This window comes from Asparagus officinalis, chromosome 8, assembly GCF_001876935.1.
Source record: "Asparagus officinalis chromosome 8, Aspof.V1, whole genome shotgun sequence".
In the NCBI taxonomy this organism is placed as follows: Eukaryota; Viridiplantae; Streptophyta; class Magnoliopsida; order Asparagales; family Asparagaceae; genus Asparagus; species Asparagus officinalis.
Window position 1 is genome coordinate 43,591,235 of NC_033801.1, and position 17,637 is coordinate 43,608,871.

The 17,637-nt window shown below is 36.6% G+C and overlaps 1 protein-coding gene across 1 annotated transcript; it reads right to left on the reverse strand.

Annotated features, from left to right (window-relative positions):
• LOC109819870 (vesicle-associated membrane protein 711-like) lies at nucleotides 1,830-16,251 on the reverse strand. Its single transcript, XM_020385822.1, has 4 exons — nucleotides 15,887-16,251; nucleotides 4,477-4,667; nucleotides 3,504-3,667; nucleotides 1,830-2,171 (listed from the first exon to the last, which is right to left on the reverse strand). The coding sequence occupies exons 1-4, from the start codon at nucleotides 16,101-16,103 to the stop codon at nucleotides 2,081-2,083; spliced, it is 663 nt and encodes a 220-aa protein (XP_020241411.1). The 5' UTR covers nucleotides 16,104-16,251; the 3' UTR covers nucleotides 1,830-2,080.

Here is a 17,637-nt window from a genome sequence, read left to right on the forward strand (position 1 = left end):
AAATGATGTAAAATGAACAGTGTAAATTTTAACAATATAGAGAGACAATTTTTCCCTATTATTTATTAGTTGATAAAATATTTTAATAACATGTAAGGACATTCATGTAACTTCACATATATTCACTTCACTTCCCTCCATTTAGTAAAACTCTCAAACAAGATAAATTATGTTTAATTCCATTCTCCTTGCTAAACTCCCAAACAACATTTTATCTTTTTCCTCTCATTCTCTATCTTTACTTTCCATTAAATAACTTTCCTTTCGATCCAGTAGTAAACTCCCAAACAAAGCAAAAAATGTTGTTTGTATGCATGCATAATAAAAGGAATTTGTTCAATAACAAATCCAATCAAAAAATTTGGGTGCACGAGAATTTATTAGGGATAATATTGATATAATATCCCTTGTTTTTCCTTTTTTTTTTGATAAGCCACGGTGAAAATTATAGTAATATTAGCACTTTTTTAGGGAATTAGAATTGATGCATTTATCGTTTCTTGCAACCCTAAAAACATGATAGAAAAGATGCTGATCAGACTACGTATTTAGTAAAAATTTAGGATTTTGATATTGTGGGTCCTTTTTCAACGTGAAGTTGCAAAGTACAAAGGAAGCAAACAGTCTATTTGTTTGCACAGAAGTAATTATGAAGTAGCTGAAGTAAAAGAAGTAGATGCTACTTCTGCTACTTCCAAGCAAAAAATATGTTTGGTTCTTTAAAAAACTTACTTTCAATATTTTCTTAAACGCTTATGTAGCGCCTACATGTCATCTTTACTTTCAAAATATTTTTCCAATTATCAATACTCGGAAGTAGCTCGGAAGTAGTTGAAATGCATATTAATTAGAAAATAAATAATTTTTTATTAATATTTCCTTATTAGTTACTTCTAACAACTTTTCATTAATAAAATTGCTCTTAATTTTAATAATTATTTTGTAGTAATTTGTGATGATCGTTGGCCAACTTTTCTTTGAGATGAAGAGAACAGTTTGTCTAAATACCACGTTGATGTTACGATCAAAGGAGCGAGGGAGGAAGGAAATTGGAGATTCATAGGAATTTATGGTCATCCGGAGTCTTATCGTAGGCGAGAGGTAAGCAATTATTTTGAAGCTATGTGGTTAAAGGATTCTTCTTGCTCTCAAGTGGCGAGGGGTCATAGCGACATGAAACTGGTTGTAACATGCTAGATCAAATTAAAGAGCGTGGCGTGGCTTTAAAATTGTGGAAGCAACATATGTTAATTACTTCCTAGTAATATTTTCAAATGTTATCCGAACAAAAAAAGTAAATAAAGAGAAAGAAGTTCTACTTTCATTACTTCTAAAAATATATGAAACAAAAAAATAATATTTCCACTACTTCCTACTTTATAGTTTTGAAAGTTACTTTTATAACCTACTTCTTACTTCCAATACTTCTATTATCCAAACGGGCCCTAGTGGAGTTAGATAATAATCAATGGAGAAAAATTAAACATTACGGGCAACGTTAGAATACTCGATAGATTTGCAAGGCTTCCTTCTGCTCTTTAGTTTCTTTTTTGCTTCTTTTTTTGTGCTTTATTTTTCTCCTTATGAATGATGTCATTTTCTATCCTCTTCCTTGGTTATTGGAGAAAACTTGGAAATTATGCCTCAAATTGGGTCCAATGAGTCTTCTAATCAATTCCGAATAATTAGTGGCTCTCTTAGGACTATTTAACAACCTGACACAGACAAACTTCTCGTGTTACTCCGAATATAAAACTACTTTTGATATTGTTTCTATATCAAGAAATAAAATACAAGAAAGCAAGCCGCAACATGCGCACATGCACAAATAGTTAACAACTTTTCTCGAGTTCCCTTCTCATTTCAATACCGAAGCAAAATAACATGGATAAACCGCAAACTTGTATCTTTCTCTGTCGCAAAAATACTGTAAGATTTCCAAGTACGCAATAGAAAATCCACACACTCAGTTTACATTGTCTACAAATGCCAGGTGCAACACAAACCGTTGCAAAACAAAGCCAAACCAATAGCATTGTGCCAATCAAAACAGAGAAGGGACAGAATACATAGATAATTATTACCTGAAACAAGTTGGAAGTGTTATCCCATGACACATGAAAGCAAGCACGACATATATGATAACCAAAAGAAGAAGAATCAATGCAATCCTGCAAAAAAATTGTTTCGCATCAGCAAGTTGAATACATTTCATAAAGTGCCAGCTAACATGTTTTGAGGATAGGCTTAATGTTAAGGAGTCGAATGGTGTGCTTGAACAATTTATTATATGGATTTTAAATATGACAATGCCTGTGAGAAACAAATTTAAACATAGTTTAGAAATTTCTGCTCTACAGTTTAGTTAATACATTAGGCGAAAAACAATTAAACATCAGATTCGAGCTGTATTGCAAGTTCTAGGTATGCATAACACCTGAGGTTTATAACCATTGACTTAAGACATTGACGAGCTGTATTGCAAGTTCTAGGTATGCATAACACCTGAGGTTTATAACCATTGACTTAAGACATTGATAGTACATGAGATAATCTAGGTATGCATAACACCTGAGGTTTATAACCATTGACTTAAGACATTGATAGTACATGAGATAAGTTTTAACATTAGCCTACCATGTATATAATCAATGATACAATGACATGAAGCCAAATGCTAATAAGTTCTTACCAATCTACAAAATCAATAGTATTGTGTCTTTATCCATTGGACTACATGACTACATAATTTATAAAGCTTTTGCCTAGTGTATGTGGAGTACATTAGAAGGAACAAGTGATGAGTGCAAGATGGAAAAAAGAGTTCAAACGCACATATTTTATCTTTATTTCAATGGACTACATGACTAGTGACTACATAGTTCATAAAGTTTCTGTAATAATCATGTGGAATACACGAGAAAGAAATAGGAAATGATACCAGAACAAGATGGATAAAGAGTTCAAGTACTATCAGGAACGCCATAATCTTCAGAGTAAAAAAATCTAAAAAACACAGCTAGCAAAGATTCCCTTCACAAGGTTTATGACATATTTGTGCTCATAAATCATCAAATAAAGATGTCCATATCTGAATTTATTTATATGAGAGTAAAACCTACTTAAAGTAACTTTAAAAGGATTATCATACATGTTATAAATAATTATGACATCATACCAATTTATATTGTCACATGCTTATTATTCTGTTAATAAGCATGTACAGCCCTTTTTAGGTTTTTCACTAGACGTAGCCTAATCTACTAATATGATGCCACTAATCATATTGCAGATTACTTGTTTCTCTATTCAAGAAGAAGCTTTTATACATTACTATGAATGTTTTGGGAAACTTTTCCAACTTTTTACTCGACAATGTTCTTAGCGTATCTTTCCTAAGACCTACAGAGAGATTAAGCAGTTACAACAAGAAAAATGTTAAACATGCTAGGCAGTGCTAAAATTGAATAAAGTAAAATTGTTTCAGCAAAAAAGGTACACACGTGAGCTTAACATTCCTCCACCACACTGTGTTTCTGAAACGCCGAGCTTGCTTTCTAAAGCGAATTGTATTTCCTTGCATATTTGCAGTTTTATCAACCAATAATTCCAATCGATCTCCTCTTTCCAGGACTTTATCAATGTTCTCGATCATGACATTGCGCACCTAAACAATATCAGCATAAGATCAATAAAAGTGTACAAAGTTCTTTCAAGTGGACTGTACAAGCTATCAAAATATCTACATTGCCAGCTCATCACCTAAACAATAGATTCCATATGGTCAGGGCACACTGGTGAGAGCTATGCCTGCACCTACATGATGATATTGCTGTGTGCATGTGCTTACAGAGGTTTATATCATGCAGTGTTTCAAGGAAAAATAAATGGAAGAAGGCTTGATGTCCAATAGGGCTAAAAGAAAGTTTGTAACAACTTACTGTCTAGCACCATGCTCATGGTGATATTTTGTGAATGATGTTATTGGATTTGAGCGTTTTGGCCTCCCTAGAGTTTGTTAATCTCATTCAGGCAACTAACAACTATAGAATGACTAACTACTGAGCAGTCCACATTTTTCACCCTAATGGACACATCAACATATGTGGATAAAAGTTCATCCAATTTGAAGCATGTAAGCCTAGTCCTATATTAAAAAAAAACTTTCATTTCCTCTAATTACTGAAATGGGTTAGAAATCTTCAAACATATATTTTCTTTGTCCCTACACATTTCATGACATAGACCAGAACAAACAGTAGATCACCCACTGCGGTAACCTATATCATGTACTTTGGGAGGTAAGACCAGAGTCCAAGTTTGTTTCAAGCCGAAGATAAACCATCAACAGATAAAAGCTCAACTACTGGAATATGGACCCTATATCCAGACATTTGGACAACTCTAACAAACTCCATGGTCAAAATATAGATTGGCATGAATGGAAAAAATAAGAATAGCAAATGGGAACTCTACCTGACTCATTTCCCCTTTCATGCGATTCATTCTGTCTGCATTAGGGTCATTTGAGTAATAGTCCATCTGCTGACTTAAAACCCTTGAAAACTCTTCGTTCATAGCATACGCAAGAGCAGTATGACAAGCCCGGCCATACAACTTAATAAATCTTCCATGGATATCCTCAAGAAATGCAAAAGGAATTCTTCCTGCACAGTCAATCATTTGGAGTTTACAAACCTCCTCATTTCATTTTATTTTTTCTTTTGAAAAAGAAAGATGCAATGAATAAAAAAAAGTCATAGAGCAGATGCAAATATCTAAATAAATTTTTACATTAACTTGAAGAATGAGGAATCTTAGGAAGCAAATAATCTAGTGAGATAAAAATGTTAGACTATTATACTTTTCAAGCAAAGTCTATTGAACTGAAGCTTGCACAAGAAAAATTGTAGCCTAACAATGATACATCTTATCTTCCACATTTATGTTATGATATAGGGTAACTGGGTACTTCTGTCATGAAGCTGTACATGTACCCAGCACGTACCAGACACTAACACTTGTTGGACACACCTTGGACGCTTCTACCATGTATTGCACCCATATCGGACACCGACATGACTCAAATATGCATATATTTTTCAGATGTGTACTTAGTTACATACCACATGTTCTAATTAAAACACTCGTCATACACTTCTTGCAAGTTTATCCTACTCTCACATCCACTTCGTGAAACTCATTAGATAGATTAGATTCATTTGTGTCAACACCCAATTCAAGACTGCAATGGTTGCTTGAGTATCTACTTCACTAACGAGCAATTTTACAATTTATAATCTACAAAATAAAAGAAATATAAAAATATTGTAGGAATTTCAATTCTCATAACATGTCAATGAAAAAATACTATTGATCTTATGTAATTATTAATTTCAAATATATGTATGTAGTCGTGACCCCATACCCTACATTTTGACAAATTTTCAATCCCTGTACCTATACCTGTGTCTATGTAACATAGGTTACAACATGAATCGTAAAGTAGATAATATCTATGTTTAGGGTTACTTCCTTGGACACAATTGAAATGGAATTAAACATCCTCATGTGGAATAGGAAGTCTCTAGGACCAATAACTCATAACTAGATCCTACATTAAATGTAAACCACCAGTGAAATTAAGGAAGAATATGTCGAAAACAAAAATGTTTGTAATTAGTGAGATCTGCCCAATTGAGTGGAGGTGGATCCTAGGTGGGCCCAAATAGTTATTTAGTGAACCAGTTCCTAATCCTAAACAGTTAAGGTTTTGTCCTCTCTCTCTCTACACACTCTCTCTCTCTCTTATACAAAGAATAAAAGTATAGAGAAAAACATACTACTATCATATTCTACCTCCCTCAATTCTATGATTTATGCGTTAGTCGCGGGGTGATCAGTAAGGGCTTCACACCGTATCAATGGTGTGGTCGCCTACTGGCTTTTGTTCGAAGATCAAGAAGAGGTGCGTAGCAATCCTTCTGTAGATATGGAACAGATAATCTCTAAACAAAAGATTCAATATTCATATATGAGTATGCATAGTTTACATTGAAATCAAAGCAAGTTTAGGATTGCTCACACCTTTTATCTCATTTTAGGATTAGATCTAATTGTGATTGCATCTTGTATTTGTTTAAATTAGATATGTAGTTTCTTGATGGTTATGTTGGTCTCTAGAATAGAAATTTAGGATTATTATTAATAATAAATCATTTTTATTAAAAAATAAAAAAATTTGGTGTAAAAATCTAATTTTTAACATCCAAGATGTGAAATCTACTGTAAAAATTCACATTTTATGAACTAGTGGGCAATTTTAATAAATTAGAAATTTATTATTTTTATTGACTAGAATTTTTTCTTTTTAGAAATTAAAAATTACTGTTTTTAACTCTAAATTGAAAAAAAATCAAAATCCTAGATACAGCCGTCGTCGGTGTAAGGCACTAACGCCCAGCGTGCATCCAATGGGTGGAGCCTCTGCGCACAAGCGCCAAAGGCCAGCCACCCACCATTGCCAATGCTAGGGCCACAACAAGGTCAGCAACCGTTAGGGTTTTGATTCTAAGAGCAAAACCATAAATATGGCTTGTTTTCTCTTTTTAATAAAAATTTTTGGATAAATATGGCAAGTTTAGAAGTTTCAAATGTGGGGCTTACTAAATTTGTAACAAAGTTGTTTTAAGAATTTTAAAAAATAATAATAATTTTTGAACTTTGGAAGTTTTGAAAATTTATTTTTATACACCAAAAATTTAATTATAAAATCTTAATAAAATCTTAAAGATTTTGAAGGGTAGCTACTCCAATAGGAGCGTTTGGGGCGTGTGCCAATTTCACAAGAATTGAAAACCCTAATAAAATTGACAAGATTAAAATATGTTAGTTAAATATTAAAATGAAATTGTTTGTTTATAATTGTCATGTCGCATGTTCAGACACATACTAAATCTTACAAACAAATAATTTCAAGTGGAAGATTTAGAGTAGAATGGCATTATGATTTAGCTACCTAATCAAGTCTATCTCTAAAAAATCTAATATTCCATTTTAAAAAATTATAATGATTTAAATAATTATATCTTTGAATACCGTAATTAGGGTCTTAGGCCTTCTTCTTTTTCCTTGGGATCTATTTTATTATTGGTATAAACGGCTTAATGTGATGGAATGTTCTTCAGAGAAGAATACTACTTTACGTAAATGCTAATGATATTAACGTATATGTAATTAAAGTGTCATAATCCTTCTCTTAGAAATAAGATACCCAAAATAGTATTTTAACATCGGTCCCGGACAAAACATTCACTTTCTCCTGAAAGCAGAATATTTTGGTGAGTATTGAAGCGGTAATATCTGAGTCGGAATAGGATTCAACTCAGACTCAATGATCTGAGGTCTGTCAGTACAAGATGTGAAAGCAGAAAGATTATTCAAGTGGTTAACTTGGTGGACTGCGATAAGGAGCGATCTTATTGAGCATGAAGAACATCTGAATGCAAAGAGCTTCTTGGATGCTCTAATGCAAGATTTGGATATATCTCTCCAATGAGGATCTGAGTTCTTATTACTAAGTTGGATTCAAATTGATATTACTGTTAGGCAGAACATCAAATTCACCTTCAGATGATAACATTTATAATCATGGATCATGAGATAGCTGGAATTGTGTCGAGCTAGGATCGACAGATCGAGACAGTTGTCGGGGCTTTACATAACTCTAGGAAAGCCATTTGTTATTTTTATTGCACGTCGTAGATGCGATAACATCTTGAGATGTGCAAATAAAAGTAAAATTAGAGTCTAAACACCAGAGTGTGTTCAAGACTAGTTGAACAACCAATGGCCACACCTGGAGATTTTCGAAATAGTTTTAAAATTAAAGAAGCGAACTAAAAGGTGAATAAGCCAACTAATAAGAGCAAGATCAATTGATATGAGTATAGACAAGATAATCATTTTTAATATGAGTATAGACAAGATAATCATTTTAAGCATAAGTGCACACAACTGAGATAGCTTGAAATTCGTGAACCACTTCTGCAGGGCAGATAGGTTCATAGAGTTTCAGAAGATTCTAGATAGAAGCAAAAATATTTAGATAGGTTCTATGCAAAGATGCTAGGTACCCGTACATGTAGATTTCTGTTGAGTTCAGAGAATAAATAGATCTTTTAGGATATTTCATAAGATCTCACTAATAGTGAGGAATTTTTTTCTCGATAACTAGACTTGTGAGATTCAATTTTTAATTTCTCGTTTATGGGTAACTTAGATTTATTTCAAGATTTCTTTGCTTCTAAAATGTCAACTTGGTAGCTTAGTTGATTTTAGAATGTAACTCATTACTAGATAACTAAGTTATCTTCTATTTTATCTTTACAGTGAATTAAGATTATATCTGATTTATGGTATAGTAGACTAAGTCATATTAGAGGACACATGTAGGCTTACTGAGTGCGGCCTCTTTGGTATATGTACTAAGGTATTTGTCCATCTACGAGCATGGTCTCATGGGTAAAAATCACTACAAAGCTATTTGGCAAGCCTAGCAACACCTCTCTTGCAATGACTATACTCTGTTATGTGCAAACCGATACCTATGAAGGTTCAAAGTGAAGCCTGATTCCTCATGGTTAAAGAGAAACTCTATATACGATCATGTGTATCTGATTTCGAGCCTAGTTTAGTGCTTGAATTTATTTCAAGTGCTAAATTAGCAAGGTGAATAGTCAATTATGCAAAAACATTAAGGCTTTGCGCACTAATCATGAGATAGTATCTATGTTGGAAGTTCAGAGAACTATGTCAAAAGAAAGGAAAAGTTATACAACTGATGATGATATCCTATATTCTGCTACAAAATGGTGTTACGGTAACGAGGAATTTAACTGCATTAGATGTGGTTCATAATGTTACTTTATGCTAATCTACCTATTTGGTTTTGGGAATATGTGTCATTAATGATGACATATGTTCTGAACCGTGTACATTCGAGATCAGTATTGGTATATTCAATACACTATGAATCATGGACGGTCGATGGCCAGTGTTGGATCACTACGTCCATGTGGGGATGTTGCTTTCATATGCTACTTTTTATTGGATGTAAACTTTAGATCCTAGAAAGTTGAAGTGTGTATTTATACACTACTTTAGACACTCTATAGGTTGTGTTTACATGTGAGCAATATAATGAGACTATGACCGAGAGAGTTGTGGTATATTAAGTTTCTCGAGTAGGATTTCATGCACAAATAAGAAATAGGTTAAGATTTGAGCTCATGCGAGAGCGAGGAGACTGTCATAGATCAATAATGGAAGAGGAAATTGTTTCTCTACAGGCTAGAGATAGTTGGAGCGAGATAATTTTAGATGACTTGGATCCATCTATATAATCTTAACAGACTCCAAGATCATTCTATGGATTAGTACCAAATGATATTTTGAGATCAATGGGAAATATTTATAGTAGCATTGCATGTTGTTGTGGAGCCTAGGCATTTTGAGGACACTATTTTCAGGTCTATAGAAAAAGAGTAGAAAGCAGCAATGGATGGAGAGCTTGGGTTCATAAAAAAGAATCAAGTCTGGGACTAGGTAAAATATTCCAACTGAATGCAAGATCACTGGAAACAAAATGGGTTTTCAAGGTAAAGTAGGATGGAACGTTCAAGCGATGCAAAACATGCCTAATGGCGAAAGATTACACCCAAATAGTGGGGTGGACTACTGAAAGAGATGTTTTCTCCGATAGTGAGAATTGGTTCTATTCATATGATATTAACTCTTATAGCACAAATGGATCTTGAACTAGTCTAGATGGACATCAAGACAGTTTTTATGTATGAAGAACTGAAAAAACTGAGTCATGTGGATCAACCTATATGTTTCATACCTGAGGGACTTGAGTATAAGGTGTACAAGTTAAAGGATCCTACCCGTAGCTTAAAATAATTTTATAGTATGTAGTGTTTTCGATCCTATTAACCCACGGATCATGGTTTCCAGATAATTGATCAAGACGGTTATCTCCACCTGTACTAAGCTGGTAGAAATTAGGTACCACTTCATTAAGAACTAAAGAGGAGGGGGTTGTGCTAAGTATATCCCCAAGAGCCAGTTAATTAGGGATTTACTGATAAAGTTAATAGCTGAGCTAATGCAGCACACTTGAGCCTTATGGCTACGCCTTTAATGATAAATTTTAATTTTTACTTGAGACCTCAAACACTTAAGTTATTATGAATGACAACATATTATGTTTTTTCTATTTATCATCGATATGCATATCTAGAATTGCTTATGTCTTATTATCAGTAGGCAGAAGCTCTTATTAGATAAGAGATCTCCTTCGGAGAAGCTTGAGACTGAATGTCAGATGTTATTTGTCTTGGAGCAATAACTACACTATCATGTTACTAGGGAGGACGATCGTGGGAGCACTCTATTAGCAACCCTGACTGGGTTAGGATGATGTTGGTATGTATTTGGCCCCATCGATGTTGTCTTGGGACAAGAACGATACCGCTCATTGTTTCAAATAATGCCCCATTCAAGCGCCTTGAATTAGCCTGGACATTCGCCTCTGGGCACTAGGACCACCTAGAAAACACTAAAGACTAGGCGACCCGCATTAATGCGGGACGCCCAATTGTTTTCACTCAAGAAAATAAAAAAAACCTAGAGAACCCTTACCCGACCCAAAAATCCAAACCCAGCCAAAACTAGACTCTCTTAAACAATTATACCTGACCTAAGCCCTAATTCTTTCTCCTCCCCCGATTGTTGCCAACCCAAGACCAATAGCCCTAATTTCTCATTGCTTGTGACCTGGATCTTCACCTCGGAGTACTGTCGTTGTCGGTCTAGTCATCGCCATCTCAACTCATCATTTTCACCAATATCATCTCTGGTTTCTCTCAGCTCATCACCAGCATGCAGGTAAATTTTTATTTTTCTATTTCTTCTTCTTTTCTCTTTTTGCTTTTTATAGTTTTGTACCTATTATATTGTACCAATTTTAGAATAATATGTGAAAATTTTCCATTATTATACCATGCTACTAAAAAAGCATTGGTCCAGAGCCTAGCGTCGCCTAGCGCGGTGTAATATTAATAATGCTACTCCATGATGGTAACCATTGTCAATACTATGAATATGCCTTTTAATCAATTTTCTTTAGAGGGACCGACAAGCTACCACGGTGTGCATTTGCATGTGTGGCGTCAGTGATAAAAGGCTGCATTATAACGTATTATTGACACCTAAAATGGATTATCTTCGAAATTAGTATGTGTTTCAATACATCAATGACACAACTAAGGCAAAGTAAAACATGGTAGTTGAAAGGAGATCTTGGAGAACTTGGAGAATTTAGTATATGTATAATACTCAAAGCTAGACTCAAACTAAAGACACATATGCGCATGGAAGTTTCCTATTCCCTCTTAACCTCGAGATAAGACTATGGGTGCAAAAAATATTCATATACGCATATACATGCTTATCTGTTAGCATACGTATATGGTTGTTGAATATCTATATCCGATAAGATATGGTTACCGATACGGATATGTAGAAATATCTATATATGAAATATCCGAACATATGTAGATCCTAGAGTTGCAATTGCCTTGACCCTTAGATTATGAATTTGAGGTTAATATTGATGGTCAAGAGATCTAATCTTATTTTTTTCAGATACAACGAACACATTAATGTTCTTGCTTGAATCATATGAACCACATTTTTCAATCTTCTCTGGTTTTCTCATATCCCTTTTCTATCCGCATGTATGTCTGCATATATCATCTATTATCTGTATCTGTATTCGATTTCTCCAGGTATAGTTATGAGATTTTTAACCGAGACATGTCAATATTCGTATATCTACTTTCCTTTATAACTAAAGGAAAACCTAAAGATGAACAGTAAATTTTTTGAATATCCACGTATTTTCCTATCATTTTCCCACAACCGTCCATTTTCCTATCATTTCACCACGCCGACAATTGTTCTCGCCGCTTCCTCCATGACAACCGTCCATTGTTAAGCAACTTCCCCACGCCTTCCCCACGCATTCTCCTTCCGCTCTCCCACGATGTCTCCCTCCACTCTCCTCATATTCTCCTTCCTCCTCTCTCTACTGGACCCTTCCCTTGCTTGCAACCGAGACGTCGTCACCCTCCCCTCGTCGTCTGACTTTCAACCCTCCGCCCTTGCGTGGGACCCATCAGCCCAACACTTCCTCATCGGATCCGGTAATAGGCCTGTCATCTCCTCCGTCTCCGACGCCGGCATCGTCCAAACTCTGATCCCATCCGATTCTTCCTCCTTCTCCGTATACGCTCTCGCCGTCGACTCCTCCCGCCGCCGTCTCATCGCCGCCTTCTCATCTCCCGCCACGATATCCTCCTACGACCTCCAATCGCCCATCCCCACCGCCTCATCTTCTCCTCTTCCCTCCAATTTTCCCAACGTCTCTCAAAAACCTAACCCTAAAATCAGATCGCGTGTTGTAGCAACTTCTCCGATCCCATGCTGCGGATCGAGATCGCGCCCCATGTGGCCGAGAGCAAGTCGGTCGGCGAGGGATGCAGTCTATGAAGCACGGATACTCCCCCCAAGGCTACGAATCCGTGTCCGACACGAATCAGACACGAATTCGTGCACGACACGTGCAAGACACGTGTCGGACACGGTCAATCCGTGTCCGACACAGGTCAACGGTCAAACGGGGGGGACACGGTCAAAGGAGAAGGGAGATACGACACGGATTCGGCAAATGAAAAGAAAAAGGGGGGGGAGGGAACCCGAAACCCAAACCCAAAAAAACCCTAAAATCTGGACTTACCCGCTCCCGACGTCGCTGATCCTCTTCTCATCTCTCGCGCAGACCTCTTCTTCTGTTTTCGTCGTCTTCTCGTGTCGCCATCACGTCGGAGGTTAGATCTCGTCAAGCTCGTCGCGCCGGAGGTCAGTTCTCTCGTCTCTCTCTCGTCGTCCTCATCTCTCTCTCGATCTCCATCTCTTCGAGGGAGGATTAAACGACGATCTTCGAGGGACGATGAGCTTCAAGGGATGACAAGCTTCGAGGGAGGAGTCGGCGACGAGCTTCGAAGGGGGAGTCGGCGACGAGCTTCGAGGGGGGAGTCGGATCTGGAGCTTCGAGGGGGGAGTCAAATCTGGAGCTTCGAGGAGGGAGTCGGATTTGGAGGAGAGAGGGCGGAGTCAGAGGAGTTGGCGAAGAGATTCGAGGGAGGAGTCGGATCTAGAGGAGAGAGGGAGGAGTCGGACCTGGAGGAATCGGATCTGGAAGAGAGAGGGAGGAGTCGGATCTGGAGAAGAGAGAGGAGTCGGATCTGGAGGATCTGATAGATGAAAACCCTAGCCCTAGCGCCCATTCTTACCTATTTATATGGATAGCACTTGTAAATAAAAATTTGGGCTAGGCTTATAATATTTTGTATACTTGTAATATTTACCTTCTATTTCAACAATATACTTGTAATATTTTAAGGAATATTTATAATATTTTGGGTATAGTTCTAACTTGTGAATGTATACTTGTAATTTTTAACTCTCGTTTTGCAAGATAGGCTTGTATTTTTATATGTTCAAGATGAAAATAATGAAAATTAAAATTTGGTATTATTTTAGATTGTTAGTTGAATTTTATAAAATTTTCTATATATAATAATAATTTTAAAAAAATTCCTTGCCGTATCCCCGTATCCTATTTTTTTGGATTTTGCCGTATCCCGTATCTGTGTCCGTGTCGTATCCGTGTCCCGTATCCGTATCCGTGCATCATAGGATGCAGTAGCATCGCCGATTGGGCTTGACATCGAAAGCGGAGGAGGGAAGATATCAGGAAGGACAAAGGTTTGGTGATTAGCTTCATTTTTATTTTGTTTTTTGATGTGAGGTTCTTGAATTGTGTGTCAATTTGGGGGTTTGTTGGTAAAAATTGAATTTTTAATAGATTACCAAAATAACATATTGGTAACAGGGGTCTTTTATGACAAATATATCTAAGAATTGTAGTGTTATCATTATTGATGTATATTTTTTTCTTGAATTAAGAGTTTGAGGAATGGAACTGTCTTAAAATGTTAATTTTGATGCTGAGACATTGTGAGATTATGCCATTACTTTGATATGGTGGCATTTATGATAATTGTACAGGATGCCCCATGAATTGTTTTACCCTTGATCATTGGATATTTTATAAATTAGCATAAGTAAGTTTATATTGCCTTGGTCAGATATTTTGGAACGGCTTGAATTGATCACATTCATGTACATGTGTGGCTTTTTTGTGCATTGACAATTCATGATTTTATGTGGAAATTTTAATCGATAAAGGAATATTGGTATCAATCAAAAAGAAGATTGAAGCCTCTGTTACTGTGTGGAACATGTAATTACACCTAAAAACTACTGTTTTGCCATCTTATTCTTTAATAGTCTTATGAATCATAATGTTTAATTTTAATTTGCCAGTTAAGTACAAAGAGGATAAAGGACTTGGAGTTTCTGAAAAGAGTTACTTAGTAACTTCTCCCAGTGATCATTAGTTTCGTAATGCGTGAATAGAACAACAGGTATCTTTTTTTTCTAAATCTCATGTTAGTATTATTTACCTGCAACAAAATTACAGTCTCCTCCGCGGTAGAAAATTTCTTACTTTTTGAACTTCATGAGGTAACAATTTTCTTCTGCGGCCATACTCCTTTCAATTTCTTTTAGGCCTTTCCAATTGATAATTCTCTAAAACCTATCGTGTTTAATTAAGTTGCTATAATGTCCATAAATACTGATTATGACTCTCTTTTCTTTGTCCATCTGAGTTAAGTTGAATTAAGTTGTTATAATGTCCACAAATACCTATATGTGTTAAGTTGCTATAATGTCCATAAGTATGTTTAAGATAAATTTATTGTGGCAAAACAAAAAAAATGAGATGAGGAAAAATTGTGCACAAAAATAATCTGTAAGGATGTCGTGCTTAGCACGGGATGAATACTAGTGTATCCATGATTGGTAAACGGATACAGATATAGTCAGTGTCATATCCGAGCCATATCCGATCTGTTTGCACCCCAGATAAGACTCTTCGGTTCAAGCTTAGGCTTTGACTTTAGGCTTGCACGGGTATCAAAGTGGAGTGGTTCGTGCTTTAATTCCTAAAGCCAGAGTCAGCATTCAAAAGCAGGACCTTGGGCATTATTAAATTGCACAATGCAGTGGGAAGCGCTGCTCGGAGGAAAGTATGAACGCTCGTTGTGCACCCTTGATATTCATCTGAATTGTGGGCAAACAACAGACACTCCGTCAATACTCCACAAGGGTAAGATTAACATCAGCTACTCATTTCGTTTAAGTCTTCAAAATTGCTACAGAAACTCTAGACGTTAACCAAGTTTGGCAGCACGTCCTTGTAATATTGGTGTAGACACAGGGGATATTTAAGTTATATTTCTCAAAGACGTGAAGCTTGATGTGCTTAGTCCTTAGTGGTTAGAACCTTCTTTAGGAGTGATTCTAATAAATGGCTTAGTGGTTAGACGCTTTGTTGTCGGTGTACACATCGTAGCCTCTAGCGCCTATGCAATTGACTAATTCAACTGCCTTGTCACTTTTTCTTCTCCTCGCACGTATCAATGCACTACGATGATTGCAAAATCCATACGAAACACGAGGAGCGGACAAGCCCATCTAATTTAGAACAGCAGAAATAGAGTCGGACGAGGAAAGAGAGATTTCTAAAGTCCAGGAAATAAGGAATTTTGACCAATCCTGATAACAAAAAACGTATTGGACCCCGAACCATTTCAAATCCAAGAAATCGAGGGGGGGCTTTCTGAAAACTTACTGCCGGCGGATTCATCGGCCATGCAGAGGACGGTGATCCCGTCGGTTCTCTTGACGTGGAAGATGAATCTGTCCTGAGAGTAGGACACGTGGCTGTCTTCGGTGCCTGGGATCTTCTCCAGGATTTGGCGGGCGACGGCGCTGGCGTTGGACTGACCGCTGCTGAACTCCGCCAGCACCACGGATCCCCTCGCCACCATCGCATACTGTATCGCCATCAACACAGCCTCTCTCTCTCTCTCTCTCTCTCTCTCTCTCTCTCTCTCTCTTCTCTCACTCTCTCCCTCGATTCAATAATTGGGGATGATTACCGATTTCCGAGAGAGGAAGCGGAGGTTTTTATTTCGATTGCGAGCTGACAATTACATGCGATTGGGGGAGAGAAGACAGGGTGGCGATACGTTGTTCTCGCAGAACATGATAACTTCAGATTTTGTGTTGGATGACGTCACTGGGTGATTTATCTGGTTTAGAGGAGACTACGTAACAGTAATGTTGTACCTGAGGAGTAGTGAAATGGAGGGCTTTATGCTTTATGGAGTGGGGCCCACAAGAACTGAGAGGTGTCCTGTTGTGAATGGGGGGTTTTGACAGGGACAGATGGTTGTGTGGGCCAATGAGGTGAGTGCGTGGAGTTTGGGTGATAACTGGCCGCGTATGAGTATTTTCTTATTGGGCCCGTTTGGATGTTTTCAGAAGAAAATAAAAAAAGAAAGGGCAAACACACATTTTCAACCAATTTCAAGACATTTCAGCATATTTTTCACTTTTCTTTTTTTTTTTTTTTCGCAATGAAATCTCTGCCATGTCACGTTTAAAGAAAACTCAGCCGCAAAAGCAATAGTGTTTTCAGCAATTAAATATTGACTTTTAATCATCTATTTCCATTTCATGTGTTTATTTGAACATAAAAAAAATGGAAATCAGTTGCAAAATTCTTTGAAGTGACATTTTGTTCACTCAAATCCGCAAGTGCACGGATGTCGTTGTAGCAATACAAGGTCGTATCCTCAGGGACTTCGTTGTCAATTACTGATTTTCACTGTTTTGTGACTATCTAAACCAATCGTGCTAAAAGTATGATTCTTAACTATCAATAACGAACGCGCTAACTAGTATCAAAGCAAATTCACTCAACTAAAAGAATCTAGGATTGAACTTCGGTTTCAACTCTAGTTTGAATCAACAAATTAATCAATTGTTATTGAATCTCTCAATGCATTAAGAACGACAAACCTATGATAACTATTAGTCTCTTTCGACGACTAAAAGTCATGCCTAATTCAGCGAATCCGTAGGTGAAACATAGTCAAAATATAGAGAATATTCATGTTTATCAACTCCCCCATGCTTGAACTATTGCTTGTCCTTAAGCAAAACAAATAGAAACACACACACGTGAGGGCACAGGTTCAAAGAAATGACAACGGAAATAGAAAATAAGCACAAGGGTATCCACTATTCTCAAGTTCACGTGCAACATTATTCCACTCAGCCCAATGTCAAAATAGAAATCTTGTCTCAAGTTCAAAGTTGAAGAAAATACATCAGTAGGAGTTCTCGTACGTTAGTGCAAGCAACTCAACTCGTAAACGTTGGAAAAATAGTATGGCACAGTTATATATATATATTTAGTTGATTGCCCAAAATTCCTCGTGACAAACACATATCTCATCACAATGGGTCATACCCTTCCTACTTATGGTCTCAAAGGAGCACTCAGTTTCCTTGCATTTTTTTTTATGAAGATCT

Bases quoted from the DNA above. Each gene is read 5' to 3' on its own strand.
- LOC109819870 (XM_020385822.1), bottom strand. From the start codon at position 16,103: ATGGCGATACAGTATGCGATGGTGGCGAGGGGATCCGTGGTGCTGGCG. The intron at 3,668-4,476 runs GTAGAGTTCCCA...GATATTGTTTAG, and splicing joins TGAAAGGGGAAATGAGTCAG to GTGCGCAATGTCATGATCGA. The intron at 2,172-3,503 runs GTGTGTACCTTT...ATTTTTTTGCAG, and splicing joins TGGAGGAATGTTAAGCTCAC to GATTGCATTGATTCTTCTTC.